Source organism: Gymnodraco acuticeps, unplaced genomic scaffold (assembly GCF_902827175.1).
Source record: "Gymnodraco acuticeps unplaced genomic scaffold, fGymAcu1.1, whole genome shotgun sequence".
NCBI lineage: Eukaryota > Metazoa > Chordata > Actinopteri > Perciformes > Bathydraconidae > Gymnodraco > Gymnodraco acuticeps.
The window spans coordinates 81,244-107,172 of NW_022990398.1; the positions used below are offsets into that span (position 1 = coordinate 81,244).

General features: G+C 41.1%; 2 protein-coding genes across 4 annotated transcripts in view; one reads left to right on the forward strand and one right to left on the reverse strand.

Annotated features, from left to right (window-relative positions):
- The window catches only part of LOC117551750 (hydroperoxide isomerase ALOXE3-like), a 33,648-nt gene extending 8,545 nt beyond the window's left edge, over nt 1–25,103 (forward strand). Inside the window, exons 2-15 of one of the 3 annotated variants that reach the window (XM_034224765.1) lie at nt 8,399–8,560; nt 9,128–9,332; nt 9,451–9,532; nt 9,627–9,749; nt 9,901–10,004; nt 13,076–13,248; nt 13,401–13,544; nt 13,672–13,875; nt 16,057–16,143; nt 19,990–20,156; nt 20,272–20,393; nt 20,521–20,621; nt 24,272–24,442; nt 24,544–25,102. In XM_034224765.1, coding sequence (XP_034080656.1) covers nt 8,408–8,560; nt 9,128–9,332; nt 9,451–9,532; nt 9,627–9,749; nt 9,901–10,004; nt 13,076–13,248; nt 13,401–13,544; nt 13,672–13,875; nt 16,057–16,143; nt 19,990–20,156; nt 20,272–20,393; nt 20,521–20,621; nt 24,272–24,442; nt 24,544–24,723 — 2,016 coding nt within the window. In that variant the 5' untranslated portion in view covers nt 8,399–8,407 and the 3' untranslated portion in view covers nt 24,724–25,102. Of the gene's footprint in view, nt 1–8,398; nt 8,561–9,127; nt 9,333–9,450; nt 9,533–9,626; nt 9,750–9,900; nt 10,005–13,075; nt 13,249–13,400; nt 13,545–13,671; nt 13,876–16,056; nt 16,144–19,989; nt 20,157–20,271; nt 20,394–20,520; nt 20,622–24,271; nt 24,443–24,543 lie in introns of all 3 variants that reach the window. The other 2 variants (XM_034224767.1, XM_034224766.1) reach the window with 2 other exon arrangements.
- LOC117551751 lies at nt 3,936–5,964 on the reverse strand. The gene is made up of 2 exons (XM_034224768.1): nt 5,863–5,964; nt 3,936–5,689 (listed from the first exon to the last, which is right to left on the reverse strand). Exon 2 carries the CDS (start codon nt 5,557–5,559, stop codon nt 4,114–4,116), a length of 1,446 nt encoding a protein of 481 aa, XP_034080659.1. The 5' UTR covers nt 5,560–5,689; nt 5,863–5,964; the 3' UTR covers nt 3,936–4,113.
- Nucleotides 25,104–25,929: the final 826 nt, after the last annotated feature.

Genomic DNA, 25,929 nt, shown 5'->3' on the forward strand with positions numbered 1-25,929 from the left:
GTTCCACATTCGATGACAGTTTGGGTAGTTTCAGCCAGGACAAGATTAAGAACATGAGCATAGCACCACACATGGACATGAGTGGGTGACTGGGAGGTCATCAGTGCAGAAAATCCTTTGTACCGGCCTTGCATATTGGATGCTCCATCTGTTGCATTACCTATACACATGCCCTTGTCCAGTTTCAGATGCTCTAAGACCTCTGAGAGCAAGTTCACAAAGTATTGTCCGGTGGATGCATGGCACTTCACTAAAGCCACAAGCCTCTCTTGCACAGTCTCATTGACATATCTTAAGATTACTGAACACTGATCCTGAGAAGTTATGTCTTGTGTTGTGTCCAGCTGAACAGAAAACATTCCGGCCTTCTGGACATCACTGGAGATACTTTCTTTGATTAGACTACCAACAGTTTCTATTATGGAGTTAACAGTAGTTTTGGAGAGTAGGGTGATGAGAGACCCTCTACCTTTTGTTCCACTGGATTGGTGCAATTTCTTGCTCTTCTCTACGCAATCATCCAGATGCTCTTTTAAGTAGACATCATACTTTCCTAATAAAAGGATGAGCTCCAAAAAGTTACCGTGGTCCACGGTGTTGTCAGCTAGCATATATGTTCCCTCATTCTCCACCTGCCTGCACTTTCACATCCACCACACGCTCCAAAACCTGACGTCTCTTTCGGACTTGTTCCCTATGAGCAGACATCTGACTGCCAGCAAACATGCTTTCAACGTCTGCTTTAGAGCACCGTAAGAAAAAAGCTTCAGCACAGGTTGAATGTCTAATGCTCTTTTCGTGCTTCTCTGTACGCTGGTGTGCGTGCCTCCGATCTGACATTCCAGTTATAAATGTGCCAGTGTCAGTCCTCTTCCCAAATGCCAGACATACAAAACAAAATAACATATGACGTCCCTTGCAATATGTAAGCCACTTTCTGCTGGTGCCAACTTTACAGGTGAATACCTTCTGCACAACTGGATTTCTGGTATGTTGTTGTGGGTGCTGTTCTAAAAACATCTGTAGCATAGATGGCTCGGGGCGGGCAAAGTAATCTATGTCCTCCTACTCTTTGCTCTCCTCACTCTCGCTGACACTCTCCTCCTCTGGGGATGCTACCTGGCTCAACACAATGATACAGAATTAATGGATTCCCTGATAGAGGTCCATACAAATAGGCATTGACATAACAATACCACACAGTTAATGGTCAAAACTACATGTGTGCCTCAATTTTTTATCTATTTCTATATTATTCATTCTATATATTGTCAATCAAAACTACCACAAAAAGCTGACTATAAAAAAATTGTTCAGGTCCCAAAAGACCACTGTTGCCCTTATAACCAAATAAGTAAATAAACTAAAAAAAACAAGCTGCCAGCTGACAGTAATTGTTCATGAATGTTGGTTAACTTTCAATGAGACAATGTATCAGAGTCCCAATAAGCTATATTTTAACTTGCCAGGGAAAACCTAAAAAAGCCAGCTTACTAGCTTGTAGGCTAACGAATGTTTCTCTTATAATATGTGTCTTATTACTAGTGCTTCATCAAAGGGATATTAATGGGTTCCAGAACTACAGAGTATCATAACCTTAATAATAATCTTTTCCTAATTTTCTTAGCTTCTGCTTACCGCGAGTTCTCCTCCCTCTCCCCACTCACGCTGATCTCTCTCCCTCTCATCAAGGTTTGAAATGAAATGATTAATGAATCATCTTCCTCACCACCAATATCGGCCACGGGTTAGAAGAAGATGGACCTGCACCTGTACTAAACATGTCGGTTATTTTGACACAAGCGGCAGCATCAGCACGAAGGGCCTGCTTTTTTTCTTGCCCGCAATTTTTCTGCTCCCCCTTTTCGCTTGGCCTTCGCCTTCGCCTTCGCCTTCGCCTTCGCCTTCGCCATTTCTAACTCGAACTTTTTTTTTTCTCGAAAAAAAAGGCAGTTTGGCTTCAACGGCCGGCTCACCTCCTGGGGGCGTGATTTAATGATGCACACCGAGCGGCCCAAAGGGGGAGGTGATTAAAGATTTGATTGGGCCGGCCCAGTGTCAATTACTAAAAACATTTAAACAGAGGGCCAATCTACCCGTCTTATGGGCCGGGACTTCAGAAAAAAAAAAAATGACGTGTCGGCCCAAAAGGCACGTCGGCCCACCGGGAAAATGCCCGGTATGCCAGATGGCCAGTCCAGCCCTGGAATCTGGTGCTAGCTGCTCTAACGGATATAAGAAGAAGATGTTTCTACAATGATGTGGAGGGAGAGTCCTCTCCAGTCAGACTGAGAGGCTGATACTACAGCTCAGTGAGGTAAAGAACTCTGAGTGTTTAGATAGTTCACTTTAGTCTAAGTTCAAACGGTTTGGTCACAATTGATGTAAACACACATTTCCAAGGCACTCCTTTATAATTATTGGGATAAACAGGTTTTAAATCATTCCAATGTATACTATAGGACAGTAACCAAAAATATCCTTTAAAACTGGAGAGATAAAAAAAAGATCCATAAATAAATAAATGTTAAGGTAAAATAAGATATGAATGAACAACACAAATAAAATAAGTTTCATTTGTTATTGGCTATGGTAGGTTATTGGTTATGTTCACATACTTATTGGATTACATCCACTTGTCTAAGATGACAACAGAGACTTTCGACCCAAACCCAGCTGTTGACTTGTGGATGCAAGCAGCTAATCAGACTCAACCAGAGAGAAAGAAGTAGGCCTACGTCATTAGCTACCATGTCTGACAGAGAGGAAGACAGTGAGGAGAACAGTCAGGAGGGTATAGGCCATAAGGTGAACCCTGTTATCGTTTCAACCCGCTCCACAGAAGTGAAACTACACAATCTTTAGTTCATAAAAAAGAACGAGTCATGCTTATCCACCAAAAAAAATATCGTCGCTAAAATTCCTGCCAATTCTTCTAGGCACGTAATTATTGGCTGAACTAGACCCTTCGAAGCGTAATAATATCTTGGTCCAAAGTCGTGCCACGGTTCGTCACGTGATCGTGCTACACCAATTGGGTAGCTGCATATTGTCAACAGAAGTGAAAGATGGCGGCCGCCATGGTTACGCTAAACCAGACCAAATGGATTCTAAACAGTGCTGTATGCTTGTTTTATGTCATGTTTTGTCATATGTCTTAATACATCACTAAGTCTGAGGTATTTGCGTTATATACGCGGTATTTGTGAGAGGTTTTACTATCTGGGAACAGAGTTGACCATCGAATCAACATTGACTAGCAGCGTTTATCAGCCAACTCCAGCTACAAACAATTTCCCCACGGGGATTAATAAAGTATATCAAACTCATATTTATCAAACTATCATTCCTGGACTGCCATGTTCACATCGCTAGGTTCATTGGGATTATTCCATTAGACTGAGGACTTTTTGTCTGTCTGTTGTTACCCTGTACACGTTAAATGCACTCTTAAAATAAACATGACTTGATTTCTGCGTCCAAGAAGAAGGTTAACTTGTTACGTTAAGTAATTTAGATCAATAAAATGCAGTACTTCCAGGCTGAAGACTTTTCTTTTTGTTGCTGCTTTTAATTGAACTATTCATATCTTAGACTGCACTGTAACTTTTATCCATGTATTTTTTCTTTTAATGTTTCTTATATTAGCTTTTCTTTTGAATGACTGATTTTAAATGCCATTTTCTTAATGTCTTTAATTTTTTGTAAAACACTTTGAATTGCCTTGTGTTGAAAAGTGCTATATAAATAAACTTGCCTTGCCTTACTTATACCAATGTCCATTGATTCATTTATTTACTCATTCATCCCTCCACAAATGAAAACAACACTGATGAACCATAAAAACGAGATTTATTACAAATATAAAAGGTATGACATAGAAAACAGTAGAAGGACATGTAATGTAGTATAATTGATTGGTGTCAGGCTGGGCGGAGCGGCTGATTGGTGCTGTGATTGCCTCAGCTGGTTAAAAGAGTCCTGCTGATTATACTCTGTTCTAGTACCAAAAACAAACGTATCTATGAGTGATGTGTGAGCGCGTCGGCCAGGCACTAAAACCAAAAGAACAGAAAAGAGCTTAAGAAAGATGGAAAGAAGGCTCTTTTATTCCTATTCCTCACTGTCAGTGTCAGGGCAGTCATCGTTCTCTTCCTCTGTTTCTTTTTTATTTGCACAATTTGAGCAACGACATAAGTCTGTGCAACAGAGTCCTGCAGAGAAGCATGAACATCTGCCTTTCTCACAGGCAGACTCTTTGCAGCTGCAGTGTATCACATGCAACACACTGTCAGGGGCAGGATTTCTTGTCATCCAGGTGACGTGTAAGTTCCCATCCTCTATTTCCCAACCATATCCAGCAGGTGATGGAGCATTCATTTCTCTTTTGAGACAGGACCTCATTATTGCTGCCTGGTAATTTGCCCTTTTGCAGTGCTGATGGAGGGCATCATGAGTAGGGGGAATGCTTAATTCTGGCAAGGCCGATGATGCCATACAGAAAGCCTTGTACCTAGCATCATTTACATGTTCGGCTGCTGGCTGATCATACAGGTGACATACATACCGGCAAAGAAGTGCAAATGTTGATTGCTCCAAGTCAAAGTTAGTACCTAAACTTCTGAAAGCCTTAAGGTAGTCATCTTTCTCACATGCAACAGCAAATGACTTTCTTTTGCCTTTGCCATAGAAAGCGCTTGTGGAGTCACACCCAGAGAACGTGTGAATTCCAATCAAGGCTGAACACACACTGGTTCCGAGAGCTGATGACACCATGGCAATGTCAATGATCCGTGTCCTGTTGCCAGTCCCTGTGAACACATATAAGCTGCATGGCAAATCTGCCTGCAGACTTACAGCAATGACTGCCACATCAGTGTCCGAGCTCTTGATGATGACAGCTTTGTGCTCCTGTGCAGCATGTTGGGCATGTAAAAACACCCGTGTGTCACATTCCTCATGATCACACTGCAGGTCTTCAACAACATCAACAGACTGTACACCCTCCATGACAGTTACACAGTGGCATTGATTTTGATGGGCAATGTACAAGCTGAGGTTTTTACCCACTGTTGTGAGGTCTGCATGTGTCCATGCCACATAAAGGAATTCGGCCAGTGCTTCCTTATTTTTTCCGTCAGAGAGAAACTTCTTCCACTGGGTTGGAGTTCTCTGATCTGGGCTGAAGATTGTTATTAGTTGTGACCCTGCATCAGCTCTACGGGACCGTTCTAGGCTTTTGATGCTGATGGGTGGATACCGGTCAGTGACAAAATCAATGCGTGTACACTTGTGATGCAAAGCAAGTTGGAGTATGCTCTGCAGTATGGTCTCTGCAAGCTCTCCAAATGTTGCTGGTCTGGATGGCATGGCCTGCATGACTGCCATGCCATCAAAAAGAATGGCACCATCTATTGGAACTTTGTCAACCAAGCACTCTCCACCTTTGCTCTGCAATAGATCCATGAGAGCTGATTTGTTTGTTTTGGCAAGTGAACCATCAGCACTTGCTAATGGATATGACACAGTTCCCAAGGAATATGACAGAATTTCCCTCATTTCAATTTTCCTGCTCTGGCCAAGGATGAGGAGCCTGGAAAATAACTTCTTGTCAGCACGCAAAATCACTTCCTTGCCTGCTGGTCAACACTTTGGTCATCTTTCTTCTCAGCAGCTTTCTGCAATTTGCCTAAACGGAAAAAAAGGACAACTCAATGAGTTTGTTGACGTATCTCTCACACATAATTGTACCTTTCAGTTATTCAACCACAGAGAATGTGTGTGTGTGTGTGTGTGTGTGTGTGTGTGTGGTGTGTGTGTAGTGTGTGTGTGGTGTGTGGGTGGGGGAGGGGGTTTGCTTACCTGCTTTTAATGTTTCAGCCTTACACAGTTGATCCCTTTGTCGCTTGCCTGCTTTGATGATCATTTTCTCCTTCATCTTGCATATAATGCACAGGGCAGGAAGGACGGGGCCAGAGCCTGCGATTGGCAGGCCTGACCTTGATCGTAGCTTCTCTGTTTGGCTTCGGTACGTGCTGCGAGACGTCGATGGGATGGGCTCGACCTCAAGGTCCTCCCTAACGTCTTGATCTCCCTCACGTGCGAGCCGTCTTTCCACCTTCGTCATGGCCTTTGTGTCGGTAAACCTTATGTAGCATGTGTGGTGGAAGCCAGCGTCCTCAGGAATATCTTCGAACTCGAAATCAAGACAGTGCTTGTGGTTTTCAGCCACCACGTTCCGAGAGTCTCCCTTCAAGCCGAGCGACCGTTGTAAGCTTGTCCTGTACGTATTCCATCTTGTATTGGTAAAACAATCAACCTTTTCGTGCTTCACAGACGTAATATGCATGTAACAATGTTTGTGTGTTGACAATTTTGACTTTTTGAGACTTTCTGGTGCGTTTTCCTCGTCTCCGCTACTCGATGAAACCATGGCGGCCGCCATCTTTCACTTCTGTTGACAATATGCAGCTACCCAATTGGTGTAGCACGATCACGTGATGAACCGTGGCACGACTTTGGACCAAGATATTATTACGCTTCGAAGGGAATAGTTCAGCCAATAATTACGTGCCTAGAAGAATTGGCAGGAATTTTAGCGACGAAATTTTTTTTGGTGGATAAGCATGAATCGTTCTTTTTTATGAACTAAAGATTGTGTAGTTTCACTTCTGTGGAGCGGGATTTCTTTTCTAAAGGACTTTTCGAGGTTCACCTTGCGGCCTAGTAGTGATGACAGCTTGTAGGATTACTGGTCGTGCTAATGTTGTCTTGTGTTCACCACTGCATGTGTGTTCTGTGTTCACCTCTGCGTGTTATGTGCCGTGTGTCTGGCAAATAAAGTCAAGACCCCCTCAAAAGTTACGGTTTATTTCATTTTAAGGATGAGCACCAAGCAACATCTCCAGGTGCTCCTTTGAGAACCAGGGCAAAAAAGATATATCCAGTCTCTGATAGTGTTACGTTATTATGAGAGTGCTCTCATACTTGTTTGATTCTGAAATGTTATATATTTATAGAAATATATATGTGTATATATATATATGTATATATATATATATATATGCCCGCATCTGTAGCCTGTTATTGTCTCATTATACCGCACTGTGAATTCATTAAAAGTAAATATATAAGTCATCATGAACACATCTGTCCATCAGACAGAGTGCTGCTGTGCCTCCTGTCATCATTAATGGACGTCTCTTTAATATGACCGCTCAGAGATTTCTCATTTCTCTAACCGCCTGCTGCTTCCCCTCCTCTCTCCTCAGTTCCCCTACTCGGCTCCTCCGCTCACATCTCCTGTGGGCGGGACTAAGACACGAGGATAGGAGTCGAGGAGGGGAAATTATTGAAATGAGAAAGGCCCTTAGAGGCAGTGATTGTGATTGTTTACTTTTAATTCAGGAAGTATGACGCTGCGCTGTCAGTTAGCTTGTCTCTGTTTGTGATTAGTCTAATGTTGATAATCCTGACCCTTTCACATGAACGCGCTCTCAGCCGGACAGAGAAACCCTGGGTTGATTTACCGAGTTGATAACCAGCATCGTAGGACCGCTTAGCGAGAGATGTCTTTTGTTAGGGTTAGTTAAGCCGGGTAACTCAAACATATCCAGGGTCTGTTGAACTGGCTTCGTAGTACAGGGCACTGCTCCATTAGTATTCAAACCTGTGTGTCCTATCTATAACTGAAAACCTGTTAATATTTCCTTGGGTGAAACTCCCAAGGTGGCGTTGTCGGAATTGTGAATGGTGTAATCAAACCAACTTTAAACAAATACATTCACCTATCCTCCCCTCTGCAGCTACTGCCACAATAATAAGGTTTTTGGATGCCTGTGGTGTCACGATCTGTCTGTGTTGTGTTTTGTCTTGTCTTAATCTGTTTTTGGTTTCCTGTTTTGTTTTGAAAAGTGTTGACCCCCTGTCTTGCCTGTTGCTTTCTGTCTCTGTGTTCCCTCCTGCCTGATTACCCGATTGTGTTCACCTTGTGCCCCTGTGTTTTCTCCTCCCTCCCACCTGTGTCTTGTTTGTGTGATTAGGCTTGTGTGCATTTAAGTTCTGATTTTCTGTCCGTCATTGTTAGATCCTTGTTGTTGACTGTGTTCACAGGGAGAGTTCTGTATGTTACGTTTAGCCTTGAAATAAAGGTTATCTGTTATCTGTTAAACCTACATTTGGGTCCTGCCTGCTTCGCTCAATCCTGACATGTGGACAAATATTTCGAGTTTCAGAAAAAAACATGTTTTGGGTAAATGCATTGTATCCAAATTAAAATGTTTTCATGAAAGAAAGTTCACAATGCACAGGCAGTGTCAGCATTGTTTTTGATTTGCTGTGTATTGGATCCTTCATTCTGTAAATCAAGAGACTCAAATGTGTTTATTTTTCCAAACAGTATCCACAGATGACCATGGCTGAGTACAAGCTAGAGATAACAACGGGTGACCTGCCATATGCAGGAACATCGGACTACATTTATGTCACCTTAGTTGGAACTGAGGGGCAGAGTGAGCGAACTTTGATGGACAACTATGGCTTCGACTTTCAAACAGGGGCAGTAAGTAAACCCAGTTAAACATCTGCACTTGTTTGTACATAACAGATTGCATCATCAAGTAAGCACTTTAGATTTAAAGTCATCATTTAGTGCAAGACTTAGCGCAAATGTATACCACACTAGTTCAACACCTTTAAAATACAGTAAACCCATATTGATCTTTAATACAGTAAGCCACATTTTTGTAATGAGTCGCCAAATCCATTAACGTGTGATCTATGTGACGTTAACTGCTATAACTCTTACTCTCAATGTGCAACAATGATATAAACACAATTTAATAGCCTTTTACATTTATAGTACAGTCAAATGATACATTTTACTTTAGCGGTCAGAGTGAGAGGACTCATTTGAAATAAGCCACTATTGTAAAAGAAAAAAAACGTAATATTAACAGACTGGGCTCTGGTATTCTATACTGTAAATATCAACCCAGCCAGTTGACGTAATGGGCTATCATCACATGTAATACATTGCTGACCACTTTAAAAAGATAATCTGGTTTTGGCTGAGGCTTCTAATAATCTGTATCATAATAATAATTCTTATTCTTATTCTTATTCCAAGTCAGGGAGCTACACCGTGAAAACCAGTTTTTCTCTGGGCAAACTTCTGCTGGTTAAGGTTGAGAAGAACCAGTATTTATGTCTCCCAGAAGAAAAGTGGTACTTCTCCAAAATGGTGGTGACGACTCCAGAAGGAGATGTTATTCTTTACCCCTGTTACAGATGGATTAGCAGGGGAGAAATGGTGGAGCTGAGAGGAGGGAGAGGTCTGCATCAATGTCCCCAAATAACCGATTAATATAGATAATTATTGTCGGTTTTTTTACATCTTGTTGGCTTTGTCAATTTAAATTTGACTGCTATAATGCTCTTTTCATGTCTCAGCAATGAAAGCTTTTGAGGATGATCACCCCCTGTTGATTGACCACCGGAAGAAAGAGCTGATGCTCAAAAAGAGCTTGTTCCAGTAAGTTTCCAGATGTGCAGAGCTGCCGTTTGTTGCCAAAGTTTATCTGGAGAAATGTCTTTGTGCTTTTGGGTAACTTTGTGTGTTTTATTAGATGGACGAGTATGGGTGAAGGACTACCCCATATGAACAGTTTCAATGATGTGTCTGAGATCCCAGCTGAAATGCCCTTCTACGATTCCAGAATAGCTGACTTCAATTACTCAAGACAAAAAATGTGGGTCAATATATGTCATTAAATGTCTATATATTTATTATTATACAGCTCTATTATTTAGATGTATATTCATTGAGGGAGAGGGTAAATTGCCATTCATTTCTGTATGTTGTTTATTCCTGTGTTCTAATTGTTCCTTGTTTTACTTCAGTGGTATTGAACTCAAGATTAAGGGGCTGCTAGGATCTACTGCATATTGGGAAACCATTGAAGACATGAAAAACATATTCTGGTATAAAAAGACAACAATGGCAGGTATTTTCTTTTCATTCCATTAACCCAGTGGTTCAGCGCTATTGATGGTTATTTTGTGTATATAGAAAATGTTTTAGATCTTTGAGTTCATCTCATGAAAAATGGGAGCAAAAACAAAAGTGTTGCATTTATATTTTTGTTCAGTGTACATACATAGGCTACTGTATGTTAAATGGATATATCCGCCTTCTTTCATTTATCTTTCCATTCCCACAACAATATACATAAAGAAATGGCATATTTTGGACATAGTTTGAATGGTGATTAATCATGATTAATACATTTTTAAGCTGTGATTAATCTGATTTAAAATTTGTAATCGTTTGAAAGCCGTAATATATATATATATATCTTTGGGCCTACCTGCCTGTCAGCCTTCCATCTGTGCACAAACTTATCTCGTGCCCTCATTGGTCATGTGCGCGTTCGTGTGTATTGGAGGAGGGGCTCTGTAAGGAAGTAGCAGATTTCTTCCGGCTGTGTATTTTCAAATTCTAGTGCACTCGAGCTGGTTGCTCCAAAATTACCTACCCCACCTTTAAGTACCTCAATATAAGTACAGTACTTGAGTAAATCTACTTACTACCACCACTGCAGGAATGTTATGTGTGCTAGCAGCCCATAATCCACACTATACATAACATTAATCAATATTAATTATGTTTCTAATTTGTTTAGTTTTCCCCTAAAGAATTACATAAATAACCTATAAAAATACTGTTAAAGAACCGGATTGATAAAACGTATTTGTAATTGTTTCAATTAAGCCTCATTATTTTACAGTGGCACAGGATCATCTGCCAATACAAGCACTTTTGTTCATGTTCAATCCATAATAATGTGTACAATTATAGTTGGATCTTTAGCAGAACAAATGTAATGTTTGTAGAACTATTTCCAATTAATTCTACCAATCTCGGTGGGAACCGGATTGGGGGGGCTCGAAAATATTTCCAATTACACAAGGGGGGCCTCACTGAAAAAGGTTGGGAACCACTGCATTAACCAGTTGTCAGTGTAACTCACCCCATCTATGTCATGGTTTCATAATAACAGATAGATATTCAGTAGATGTTTTTCCTGTTCTGTAAAAGGTTTTGTTTTCTACAAAGTTAAGTACTTCTTTAAATTATTGTGTCCGTCCAAAAAAAAAAATTACTTATAGTGAAAACCACCCTTGAATGATGGGATGTGTTATTATCTTTGTTCGTTATTCTCGCGTCCAGGAGAGAAGCTTAAAAATAACGAGACCAATGGGGGCTCTGAGAAGGTTCAAATGGGTACTTTAATTAATAAAAGGCGCGGTAATGTTACAAGCAGAAGATGGTTCAGTCAGAGCAACAGCTGTGTTCTCGGGCTCTCGAGAGGGAAGAAAAAAGGGCGAGCACCACCTTTCCAGCTGTTAAATATCTTCTGCTGGCTCCTCCCTGTGGGCCGGATGGCGCTACTGGGAGCCGGCCCTCCACGTATTTAATGTCCGTTGTTGCGCATAACAGAGGATTCAGACATTGTACATTCAAATCTAAACACGCCTTTTCTCCTCCTTATCTCTTTCATGACTTTTCATTTAACACATTTTAAACGCTGTAATCAATACTCTAAAAAATACAGGAAATACTTCACGGCAGTTTGGTTTCCGGTAATTCCGGATGTTGTCACATGCTACCCACGTCTGTAAACAAAAACGTATTCAAATAAACTATACCTTCATTTAATATTCAGCAATAATAATATCTCGACGTCTATGGTTGTAGTGTTAAAATCAGTAGGTTTCGGTGTGCATCACTCCATGTAATTTCACTTCGAAATTCACCACTATAGGGAAAGGAATATTAGCCACATGCTAAATGCTAACCGGAGATGAAGGTTTTTCAGAATAAAAGCTTTACATCAGACATTGTGCGCGAGAACTTCTGGTTTTTCAGTATAAGACGGCATTTAAACTGACGGTATGTTTAAGCTACATTATGCCATCAAAACATTGATTTTAATTTCTAATAGATGGTAGACTAAAAGCTTTAGGAATCCAGACTACAACATATAATAAGTACCCTGTATCAAGATTGATGCAAAACAAGTGAAATTTCACCTTTTATAGAGAGATTTAGCAAAAAAAAACACTTCTGGGGTCATTTGGGTGGATTTGACCTATCTCTGGCCCCCCTTGCTCGATTTTGCTGGTTGACATCTCTTTCTAACCGTCAGAGCCAATGGAATCAAATACTCCTTATTTGGTCATGTGTGTGTGTGAGACTGCCGCATACCCAAGACCGGAAGCTGCGATAACTCTGGTGACTACCATTAGCAGCTAACTTTTACTCTCCGATTTTTACATAAAATTGAATTATGCATTATATATAAAATAAATTATTACCCAGAAACATTATCAACCTAGGGATTAACCGATTCAGCTGCGTTTTTTCTCGTTTTAATGCCATTGAACAAGTCTTTTGATCAGATTGACAGCTACGGTGAGACGATCTCCCATAAAAGCTCCGTAAAGGTACGTGTTGTGATGTCTGTGTTTGCTTCCCCTGTCGCAAGTTCGGATCACTCAGTGATGATATATATACCTAAATAATCTATGGAACCTCAGCTTTAATCGGATATCTTGTATGTGCAGCTACGATAAGTAATAAGGGTATCTTTTATCTTGAGTTCTGTGCCAAAGTGCATTAGCATTTTTCGCTCAGGGGTCATTTAGATGCTTCTTATGAGACTTGTGTTTTGTTTTGGTAAAAAAAATGTGTATCGTCAGTTAGCTGAGATTATTCCCATTAATCTGGTATAACACATTAATAGGTTCTTAAATATTAAGATCCCCTGAGACACAGTGTCGTGAAAAAAAAAAAAAGGACCCGCCGACGGGACCTTGGGGCTTAACAGGTATACCTGACCAACATTCTTGCTTTACAGTCAATGACAATGATGATTATGTTGAACCTGAAACACCCAAAAACTATTTAGATAAATTATATTATATTATTTATTAAATGTACCAATTGTTATTCGTATTAAACCCAATATATAATTATATTATATTTTTAATATATCAATTGCTATTCTTCCAGAGTATGTTGCAGACCACTGGATGGAAGATGACTTTTATGGATATCAGTTCCTGAATGGAGTGAACCCCGGTGTTATAAAGCGCTGCTCAGAGCTTCCCACAAACTTCCCGGTCACAGAAGAAATGGTGAAGCCGTTCCTGGAAGTGGGAAGCTCTCTGCAGAAGGAAATGGAGGTATGAATGAAGATTACATTTAAATGGATGGTAATCTTTGTTTCGGAATAACGATTTGTCCATTTACCATCACTCTGTCATAATTCCTTGTCTTATTACAATTCTGCGATACCTCTCGATGTCTTAAACACTTCTTTCTGATGTCTTTCCAGAAAGGCAACATGTTCCTTTATGACCAGAAGAAGATGGATGGAATTCCCCCTGCAGCCTATAATGGTGAACCTCTGCACGTGACTGCTGGTCTCTGTTTGCTCAACGTGAACCCAGAAAACAAACTGATGCCAATTGCAATACAGGTACTGTAAAATCCATTTAAAAGCCAGCATGTAATGTTATGGGTCTTTACCATGGTCAGTCTATGGAAAACAGTCTTTGAGGTATCGTAAAGGGAGAGTTAATAATCAATTTCTTATCAATTTCCAGTTGAATCAACAACCATCTGAGAAGAACCCCATCTTCCTGCCCAGTGATACAGAATCTGACTGGCTGCTAGCCAAGATGTTCATTAAAAATGCAGATTGCATGGATCACGAATCAGTCCATCACTTCATGAGAACTCACTTTCTGACAGAGGTTTTCGCTGTTGCAGCTCTCAGCAGCTTCCCTGTGATTCACCCAATGTACAAGGTATAAGTACTCCACACAACAGAGGTAGTGCAGGTTCTTTGTATTCCCTTGTTCTGAAATAATGCTTATAATTTGTATTGATTGATTTCCAGGTATATTATGTCTATAATAGAGATGGTTGATAAAGCTGAGAGGAATGCTTGCAAACAAGTTTCCTTGATTAAACCCCATTACTTTGCGAGGTTGAATGCAACGTATGTGACTATGCTGAGATTAACGTAACACAACAACACACTCTCACTCCCTAAGCGTCCAGGAGCTACGTTTGGTCAGTGTCCGTGGCGTCCAGTTGTGACGCTCCTAGGCTCCTTCAGCGTCATAAAGGGACGCAAATAGCTTTCAACTGATTGCAATGTATTCCCATCTGCGGCGGGATTTGACGCTCATGGAAGCACGGCATTCGTTTGTGTCGGCTGCCCTTAAAGGCAATGTGAGCGTCCATTCCCATTGGATAACGGAGAATTGTACACCCGGAAGTAAGTATTCCTCTTACTGTCGATTGATTTTACAGTGATATCTGCACTACTCATCGACTAAAAAACACCAGATTATCCTTGTTAATTACACAACATTGATTGGTTTAAATTTTGCTTGAGGACTATCAGGGGGTTTGTCAAACAGAGCACATGGTGTAGTCCAAACGATAGCTGGGGATTCTGGGTAGTGTAGTGTCTTCTGCCATCCTTTACTCCGAAAAAATATTTGTTTCTCCGACAACATTGATTGGTTTAAATTGTGTGCAATGCTTTTGTATTTTTCCCCTTCGATTCGGAGAAACAAATATTTTTTCGGAGTAAAGGATGGTAGAAGACACTACACTACCCAACACTATACATTGACGGGGAAGGGGGTAGCAATAAAGATAACACCATTAAACAGTTACACAACATAACAGAAATAATATCGATAGCAGCGTCCCTAGCAACCACCTTGTTAACAATGAAAACGTCGCGATTTCCTGAAGTAATCTTCGTAATAACTAGCAAACTAAAGATCATGTACATCCACTGCACACATAATCTGAAATAACAACTCATATTTATCGCATCAAATGACATCAAAACGCATTTTAATGGCCAAACTAACTTTAAAATAGGCATTTTCCACCGAGAATAAAACGAAGTTCGGCCATGTTTTCTTTTTCTGCAGGGAGAAATTTGAAGATCACGTGACATAGACGCCAGCCATTGGAATGAATGGTGAAAAAAAACGGGGTTTGTCAAACAGAGCACATGGTGTAGTCCAAACGATAGCTGGGGATTCTGGGTAGTGTAGTGTCTTCTGCCATCCTTTACTCCGAAAAAATATTTGTTTCTCCGAATCGAAGGGGAAAAATACAAAAGCATTGCACACAATTTAAACCAATCAATGTTGTGTAATTAACAAGGATAATCTGGTGTTTTTTAGTCGATGAGTAGTGCAGATAACACTGTAAAATCAATCGACAGTAAGAGGAATACTTACTTCCGGGTGTACAATTCTCCGTTATCCAATGGGAATGGACGCTCACATTGCCTTTAAGGGCAGCCGACACAAACGAATGCCGTGCTTCCATGAGCGTCAAATCCCGCCGAAGATGGGAATACATTGCAATCAGTTGAAAGCTATTTGCGTCCCTTTGTGACGCTGAAGGAGCCTAGGAGCGTCACAACTGGACGCCACGGACACTGACCAAACGTCGCTCCTAGACGCTTAGGGAGTGAGAGTGTGTTGAACACAACATGTGAATTCCAAAGGAAACTACTGTACTCTAAGAAAGGCCTTTTTGAAACGCTTGCCAGAGGCCAGAAGTGCAAACAGCTTGTGGCTGGGGTGAGAGGTATCCGTGAAGATGTTCAAGACATCTAAAACACATATTTTGAAGCATGAAACACAACTTTCATGTGTGTATTAAATGTGTGTCTCAATGTTTTTGCATCTTTGATTGTATTTGAAGATCGTTTTGTTATTTGTCATTCACTGTTTTTTTGGTTACTTACTTTTCATAGATCGTTTGTGGATATGGTTTTATGAACTTGTGTTTCTATGTATTGAAGAAGTCAAACTTTTAATACAAAAATTGTAATTGATTTCAGTTGTGTTTGCTTACAGGTTCCTTTAGTTACACTGGTGATGTTCTGCCTGTTGTCTGCTGAATCAAGCATCTTACTTGGACTTTTATTTTTTTCTCTGTCTGTTCAGCTGCTGCTTCCCCACTTCCGGCACACTCTTCACATAAACATTAGAGCCCGCCTAAGTGTATTAGGCCCTGATGGGTCTTTAAGTAAGGTAAGGACTTTTAAAATTGATATATTTATTACAATTATAAATCAAATCAAATTCATACAACCTGATCTCATCAGAATGCGTGACTCCACCACGCAACCTTAACACCACATTGCGTGGTGGAGTCACGCATTCTGCTACATTTGCGTGTCGGCACCACGCAAAAAACCCCAATGTAAAGTGAATGAGGCTCTTTTGTCGTGGTGCACACACGCATTTCTACAACGTCCCGCAGTGAGCTTTTATTCTATAAAACGTTTTTAAAATCTACTTTATAGCTTGTAGTAACTCGCGGGAGGCTTCTTTTATTTTATTTGTATTCATAATAATTTGTATTTGTCGTCAGAATGTATTATGGTGCATTAGTTACGAATTTTTGTTCTCAAAAAACAGTGCATTGTGTGTAATACAACTGTGATTTTGATTAAATTAGTTAGTTTTTAAAGAAGGCCAGAGCTTCAGCTGTGTCAATAGATTGTTCCCTTTAGTTAACGTTATTTAAAAGATAATGATCATGTCCCCTTTATTGTATTACGAGCGTCCATTCCCATTGGATAACGGAGAATTTTACACCCGGAAGTGAGTATTCTCTTTACTGTCGATTGATTTTACAGTGATATCTGCACTACTCATCAACTCAAAAACACCAGATTATCCTTGTTAATTACACAACATTGATTGGTTTAAATTGTGTGCAATGCTTTTGTATTTTTCCCCTTCGATTCGGAGAAACGAATATTTGTTCGGAGTTTTTGGATGGCAGAAGACACTACACTACCCAGAATCCTCAGCTATCATTTGGGACTACACCATGTGCTTAGCTTGACAAGCCCCGTGATCAGTCCCCAAGCTCTGTGATTGGATGTTGGAGTGGCAGTGCGCGAAGTTTACACGGAGCGTCAAAAAGCACCTTGAAATGGAATGAAACCCATCGACGCCACACTATTCAAAACAGGAATCGAACGTGTCCTATCCCCCCACCCCCCCTTAGGTTGCAGGCTCCTCCAACAGTGCAACACAATAAAACAGATACACAGAAAAAATAGTGAAATAGTGCAATAAGAGTCTATATACAAGATTGATTGGAATCTTTTTTAATTTTTATTTAACCTTTATTTAACCAGATAAAAGCATTGAGATACAATCTCATTTTCAATGCTGACCTGGCCAAGAAGTTAGCAACGTTACACATAACACATAACACACACATATAAAAGAGAACATAACTAAGAAAACAAAAGACAAAAAAGCAGTCACTACATTGTGAATATGATATATTAGATAAATAATTTCTAAGTAGCAGCCAGATGAATGTTATGGATGTTGTTTCTAAGTTCAGGTATTTCATAGTCTTATGGCCTGTGGGATGAAGCTGTCCCTGAGTCTGGTGGTTTTAGTCCGGATGCTGCAGTACCGCCTGCCAGACGGCAGCAGACAGAACAGTTTGTGGCTGGGGTGATGGGGGTCTTTTATAATCCTGAGGGCTTTCTTTAAGGTTAACGTGGTGTTTTTACTCCACTACATTTATTTTAGTTACTTTACAGATTTGGATTAATGATGTGAAATATAAACAACCCTTAAATCAGACTTTAGTTACACCTGAGTAAAATTCAGTGAAGGTGATTGTCAAGTGCCAACAATCACGAGAGATATTTGATAGTTGGTGCTCGAGAAGACTAAACATTTATCTGCAGATCCGTATAAAGCATATTCATTACTCGTTATTCTCTAATCGTTCATTAAAGACTGCATATAATTGATATTTTGCACATCCCTTTCAAGATTTCAAGATTTTCAAAGGTTTATTGACATATCATATACACAACTACGGTGTAGTTATGCAATGAATGAAAAACTTGGGTCACAGGTTCCTCAACAGTGCATTACAAGACATCTATCAATATGTGTGTACCTCCACCATTAAACTGTCATATTCTGCACATTTCTTATACTATCTACATAAGAGTATAATTAATGTGTATAATATCAGTTAAAATAAATGCTTCAACATAGTTAACATTGCAGGAAAGTTGATTGTCAAGTTCCAAAACAAACCATGCAATATATTAGACGTTAAGCACTTTGTCAGGCTTAATATGTATCTGTAGATAGATACCCCCAAAGCTTTTTTCTTATTTAAAAGAAGACCTTAGCCTAAAGTATTCTTTAATGTTTAAATAAAGCCTTATTAGTTTGTCTGTTTTGCACATCCTCCTATCAGGCACTAAACTGTTTTGTTGTAGATATTATTTACAGTATCTTCTTGATATTTTCTATTCTATATTTATATCATTGACCTTCTACTTTCCCACTATTTTGTATGTACTCTTAATATTTAAATGTTTTCATCAAATATAACACATTCAAAAGTGCTTTACAAAAATGAAAGACATTAAGAAAAATGCATTTTAAACAGTCATTAAAAAGCAACATAATCTTCCTGCATTGCAATTACTCCAAACGTGTAATAACGTGCTTTAACCAGTAGGAGGTGCGGGTTAAAAAACTGTCAAGTTTAAAGTGTTAACAAAATAAAATATATTGCTGTTTCTGGTTTAGTTTACGACGGATATATGTTGTTATTGTTTTGATATTTGTAACAAAAGCGATGGAAAAAACCCACAGTAACACAGAAAAGATGGTCTTAACATGACCCAGTGGTCTAGTAGTTAATAAAAAACAATAATATCAAAACAGATTATTACTACTAACTTTATTGTGAAATTAAAACAGAACGGTAAAATAATAGTTTCCGGTCTATTCTGATGCCCGATCTCTGTAGATAAATAAAGAACTACGATAGATGTGTAATATTTAATGCAGCCAAACCATTTATTACAATGCATTAATGTGATGACTTTCAAAGAGTAAAGCAAGCACTGCTGAATAAATTATGATTTTATCTTTTACGAAACGTTTTTTTTTCATATGGAATGCAGTTGGTCAACCAATCACAGAGCTTGAGGACTGATCACGGGGTTTGTCAAACAGAGCACATGGTGTAGTCCCAAACGATAGCTGAGGATTCTGGGTAGTGTAGTGTCTTCTGCCATCCAAAAACTCCGAACAAATATTCGTTTCTCCGAATCGAAGGTGAAAATACAAAAGCATTGTACACAATTTAAACCAATCAATGTTGTGTAATTAACAAGGATAATCTGGTGTTTTTGAGTTGATGAGTAGTTCAGATATCACTGTAAAATCAATCGACAGTAAGGAGAATACTTACTTCCGGGTGTAAAATTCTCCGTTATCCAATGGGAATGGATGCTCGTAATACAATAAAGGGGACATGATCATTATCTTTTAAATAACGTTAACTAAAGGGAACAATCTATTGACACAGCTGAAGCTCTGGCCTTCCTTCCTTCCTGGCCTAACTAATTTAATAAAAATCACAGTTGTATTACACACAATGCACTGTTTTTTTAGAACAAAAATGTGTGACTAATGCACCATAATACATTCTGACGACAAATAAAAATTATTATGAATACAAATAAAATAAAAGAAGCCTCCTGTGAGTTATTACAAGCTATAAAGTAGATTTAAATTTGTATAGAATAAAAGCTCACTGCGGGACGTTGTAGAAATGCGTGTGTGCACCACGACAAAAGAGCCTCATTCACTTTACATTGGGGTTTTTTGCGTGGTGCCGACACGTAAATGTAGCAGAATGCTCTCCACCACGCAATGCGGTGTTAAGGTTGCGTGGTGGAGTCACGCATTCTGGTGAGATCAGGTTGAATTCATACCACACCTTGCAGCTTAGATTAGGCCGTTTTGGATGGTTTCTAATTTGATGTCAATAAACGTGTCTGATGGTATAGTGTATTTTTGATTTGATAGAGTTCACTTGGACTTGATGGAGTAAAGGAGCTCATGAGAAGGGATCTCTCTGAAATGACCTACAGCTCTCTCTGTCTGCCGGAGAACATCGCTGCACGAGGACTGGAGTCTATCCCCAACTTTTACTACAGAGATGATGGCCTGAAGCTGTGGAACATCATCCAAAGGTGTTACCTATTCATAAATATTGTGACTGTCCACAGTGATTCATTGTACAAACACCATTAGAGACTTTCTCAGGCACTCATATTATTAAAAATACAACTGTTTTGTGTTTACCAGCTTTGTGAAGGCAGTAGTGGAGCACTATTATCCCTCAGACTGTGAGGTGCAAAGAGACACTGAGCTGCAGGACTGGATCAGTGAGGTCTTCACACATGGCTTCTTAGGAAACAAAGCCTCAGGTATTTGTCCCATATTCTGATATCATATGTATATATACAAAATATTATAATAGTATATTTTAATACACATAGTGATTGACAATAATAAACCCATTATGTGGTTATTAACATATTGTGCTGTCAACAGGGTTTCCAGCAGCCTTTCATACTGTCGAGGAAGTGGTCAAGTTCACAACCATGGTGATCTTCACACCGACGGTTCAACATGCTGCCGTAAACAGTGGGCAGGTAAATAATAATAATAATACATTTTATTTCAAAGCGCTTTTCCAGGTGCTCAAAGACGCTTTACAGGGGTTTGATAAAACAGGATAAAATAGAATAAAGAATAGAAATAAAAAATAAATAAATATTAACACAGCATAATTCACAAATTAAAAGCCAGTCTGAAGAGGTGTGTTTTGGTCAGTGTTTTGAAAGTGGGGGGATCGGTGCAGTCTCTAATGTGTTGTGGAAGGGAGTTCCAGAGGGTGGGGGCAGCGATGGAGAAGGCTCTGTCCCCCCAAGTTCGGAGCTTGGTTCGTGTGGGGATAGAGAGGAGGTTCGCTTCTGATGAACGAAGGCTGCGGCAGGAGGTGTAGTGGTGGATCAGGTCGGTGAGGCCTGGTTATTGAGAACTTTGTGTGTTAGCAGAAGGATTTTGAAATGTATTCGTTGACGGACAGGGAGCCAGTGCAGGTTTTGAAGGATGGGGGTGATGTGGTCTCTGGAGCTGGTGTGGGTGAGGAGGCGGGCAGCGCAGTTCTGGATGAATTGTAGCTTATTTATAATTTTGGATGATGAGCCATACAGGATGCTGTTGCAGTAGTCCAGTCTTGAGGTGATAAATGCGTGGATGAGGGTTTCAGCAGCCGGGAAGGAGAGTGAGGGGCGGAGGCGGGCAATATTTTTCAGATGGAAGAAGGCAGTCCTGGTGATATGGTTTGTGTGTTTGTCGAATTTGAGCTGGCTGTCAAAGATTACTCCAAGGTTGCTAATCTGAGGAGAAGGGGTTAAAGTGGTGTTGTCAAGGGTGAGGTTGAAGTTCTGGGTGGTGTTGGTGCGGGATGTGGGTCCGATTATGATGATATCTGATTTGTCGCTGTTCAGTTGAAGGTAGTTTGTTTGCATCCAGGATTTAATTTCTGAGAGACAGTTGGTGAGTGTGGAGTGAGTTGTGGCAGTGATGGTTTTTGTGGAAATGTAGAGTTGGATGTCATCCGTGTAGCAGTGATACTGGAGGTTGTGGCGGCGGATGATTTTTCCAAGGGGGAGGATATAGAGGATGAAAAGGAGAGGACCAAGCACCGAACCCTGGGGGACGCCTTGGGACAGAGGGGCAGTGGAGGAAGTGCAGTTATTTATGTGGATGAACTGGTGTCTGTTGGTGAGGTATGATTTCAACCAGGAGAGTGCAGTGTCAGTGATGTTAAGAGATGATTCCAGGCGGGACAGCAGGATGGTATGGTTGATGGTGTTGAATGCTGCTGTGAGGTCGAGGAGGATGAGGATGTTGAGATTGAGATTGCCGGAATCTGAGGAGAGGAGGAGGTCGTTAGTGATTCTGAGGAGGGCTGTTTCTGTGCTGTGCTTTGTGCGGAATCCTGATTGAAAGGGTTCAAACAGGTTATTGGAGCTGAGGTGGGATTTCAGTTGGGAGGCTACAACACGTTCGAGTAGTTTTGATAGGAAGGGGAGATTAGAGATGGGCTGAAAGTTGGACATGACGTCAGGTGTGAGTCCAGGTTTTTTCAGTATGGGTGTAACAGCAGCCAGTTTGAGTGAGGGGGGGACTGATCCAGAGCAGAGGGAGGAGTTAATGATTGTGGTTATGAGTTGGGAGATGGGAGGGAGGCATTCCCTGACAAATTTAGTTGGTATGGGGTCCAGAGTGCAGGTGGAGTTAATTCCAATCATGAGAGTGGACAGTTGCATTGGGGTCACAGGGGAGAACCGGGATAGGGGCTGTGAGGTGAAGAGGGGGGAGCCAGGAGGGGAGATGGGGAGGGCTGTTGAGGAGGTCAGGTTTCTATAGATGCTGTCGATTTTGGATTGAAAGAATGAGAGGAAAGAATTGCACTGTGCGGTTGTGAAGGATGGGGTGGCGTTGTCACAGGGTTTAAGGAGTGTGCTGATGGTGGAGAACAGAGCCTTGGGGTTGCTGGTGCCGGAGTGTATCAGTTGTGAGTAGTAGTTGGACCGGGCTGCTTTGAGTGCGTTATTCTACTGATGTAGGTAGTCGGTGTAGGCATGGAGATGAACTGTTCGAGTGGTTTTCTTATGAAGGCGTTCCAGTTGGCGTTTTTGTGCTTTAATTTGGCTGAGTTTGGGGGTGTACCAGGGAGCTGAGTGTGTGAAAGAGACAGTTTTTTTTTTTGGGGGGCCAGTTCATTAAGACAGGAGGAGAGGGTGGTGTTATAGTAGTCCACCAGTTGACATGGATTGTCAGGCAGGGGGGGAGGGAAGGCGGACATCATGCAGGTGATGCAGGCTGAGAGTGCTGAGGGAGACAGGGATTTAAGTTTTCTGAAGGTTATTGTGCGCTTGTGTTTTTGGATGGGGATGGGGATATTAATGTCCATGGTGATGGCCAGGTGGTCGGAGATGTGAAGGTCAAGGCTGGATAGGTGGTGGGCGGTGAGACCAGTGGAGCAGACTAGGTCCAGGATGTGTCCACGGCTGTGTGTGGGGAAATTGATGTGCTGTGTAAAGTTGAAGCATTGTAGAGTTTCCAGAAATTCGATGGCATATTTACTGGTTGGGTCATCAATGTGGATATTGAAATCCCCTACGACGAGCACAGATGGAGATATTGCGCATAGCTGGGTTAGAAGGTCAGAGAGGTCGGAGAAAAAGGTGGGATTTTGTTTTGGAGGGCGATAAATGATGGCTGTGACCAGGGGGGTGGGACCAGAGAGCTTGAATGCCAGGTTCTCGAATGAGGGAACATCAGGGATGGAGATGGTGGTGGCTTTCACATCCTTCCTAAAAATAGCAGCAATACCACCACCCCGTCCTTGTGGACGTGGTTTATCAAAATAGGTGAATCCTGATGGAGTGACTTGGTTTAATGAGAAATAGTCCAGAGGTTTTTGCCAGGTCTCAGTGAGAAAGAGGAAATCCAGGTTATTGTCCGTTATGAATTCGTTTAGAATGTGGCTTTTGTTGTTCATGGAGCGGGTGTTGAGGAGGGCCGCATTTAGAGGGCGTTGCGCTGTGAGTGGATGGCTGGACCGGGGAAGTGGTCGAAGATTGGTCAGATTCACGTGTTGTGTGTTTTTGTGACGTAATGCGGAAGTGCAGCACGACCAGATGGACGGGATGGAGTGTGGAGACGTAGAGTGGGAGAAAAACTTACGGCCTGAGCGTCTGTCTGGAGGCCGTCGTCTACGGAGTAAACCCATCTCCTTGAGGATATCCATACAATCGGGAGGCAGGTGGTTATTCAGAGAGTGGAGGTCTGAAGCGGAGAAAAGCGGTGGCATGATCGGGGGGTGTGGTGCTGGCAAAGAGCTAGCTATTGCCGGAAACCAGGGGCCGGATGACCGTGGCAGAAGAAGTGGTGTGAACCCGGGTATAAGCCACAGGATAATCCACAGCATCACAGGAGGACGATGTCAGCGGTTTGCGGAGGAGAGGTGGAAAGGAGTGACTGACGTCCGTGCGGAGAATGGATGCCGGGCGACTAGCCCGCTAGCTAGCTAGCCTGATAGCCACTGGCCGATGACCGCCCAAATAGTTGGGGCATTCGAAAATGTATTGATCAAGTATACGTTTGTCAGACCAGCCAACTGCTTTAATTTCCTTTACAATAACCATTCCGTTTGCAGGACATTAGCTGAGCATTTCAATGGAGTAAAGGTTGCCTTTTTTTCTAAAATGTTTTCTTCATAATTTAGTATGACTACAACTCCTGGGCCCCCAACAGCACGCTCCGTCTGCACAAACCTCCTCCAACCACCAAGGGGCAGTCAAGCATGAAGACGGTCCTGGAGACCCTCCCGAATGTTGGCGATACAGTCATCTTGGCAGGAATAATGTGGTTGCTTTCAGACAGATACTCAAACTATGTAAGTTTGGCGTCATAAATACTTACAGAAGGATGTCCTGTCCTGATGTTTTCTTCTTTTTTACCACAAACTTTTGTTTCCTGATGTTGTCCTTCTGGCAGATTCCCTTGGGAACATACCCAGAGGAACGATTTGATGAGCCTGAGCCTAAGCAGATGAAAAAGGAATTCCAAGCAGCATTGTCGTGCCTCAGTGAAGCAATAACAACAAGAAACTCACATCTTGAACTACCCTACACATACCTGGACCCTGCGGAGATAGAGAACAGTGTTTCTATTTAAGCAGATCAGCGATTGTATCCATGTATTTCTCATCAGCTATTTTACATTCTGGGAGGTCAGTTATACTTTTAATATAATACATACTGTATAAAAGCTGGGGCAGATAGATGAGGTGTAATGGATAATTCACTAGCAGGGACCACGCCAAAAAAGTGTGATGTTTGTAGGTTTATTGCAAGAAGTAACAAAGGAATTGATATTTGTGATGTTTCAACCCAGTCTCATGGCATTTCGTGTTCACCAACACGATTTTTAATCTATTGATTCGTGTTCACCAACACGATGTTCCCCTTTTTTTCGTGTTGCACAGCACGATTTTAAAAGCAATGTACTGGTAATGTGTTTCGTGCCTGCAGCACGTTTTTATCTCCGGTCGGGTCGTGGAAGACCGGAAGCTGTGTGGTTCATAAAAACATGTTCTTACTCAATATCAAGCCACAATTATTGCTTTTATTTTAAATCGTATCATTTCGGACTTATGTTGCCGTCTGTGAGGAAAATAAATGGGGCTCAGAGCCTCAGAATACTGAAATCTGTATTTTTTAAATCTTTTTTTCCTTCTAATTTGTTATTCTTTCCAAAATAACACACTTTTATTTACTCACCAATAACACACAATTATCCTTGCTTTTATTTATTGGTTTAATTACATAATCTCTGGCTTTTTTGGCGTCCGTCAGAGGAACTGAATTTCAAAATAAAAATAACCGGAAACAGACGTAGGCCTCTAGGAGTTTAGGATGGCCGAAGACACTACACTACCCATAATCCCCAGCTATCATTTAGGACTACAGTCCCCGTGATTAATCTTCAAGCTCTGGGATTGGATGTTGGAGTGGCAGTGCGCCAAGGTTACGCCGAGCGTCAAACAGCTGTTTGAAATGGAACGAAACCACGCCAAACTACCCAAAACTGGAATCGAACGCCCACCCCCCCCCCCCACCCAGAACTACACATGCTGGCTATTGTGTTTCGCAAAATGTTCTATGGGACGTCTCTACTGAACGTTTTCGTTTTTCCCACAATTAGAAGTTGCCAGTATTAAACACATTAGTGTTATGTAAAACATATAATTAATAAATGAGTGAAAATCGCTTGTGTCCATAATGCGCAGTATTAATATATACTCACATGACAGCTCATTGTTACTTTGTAATTCTACTCTACTACAATTCAGAGGTTAACCTGGTATTTTTACTCCACTAC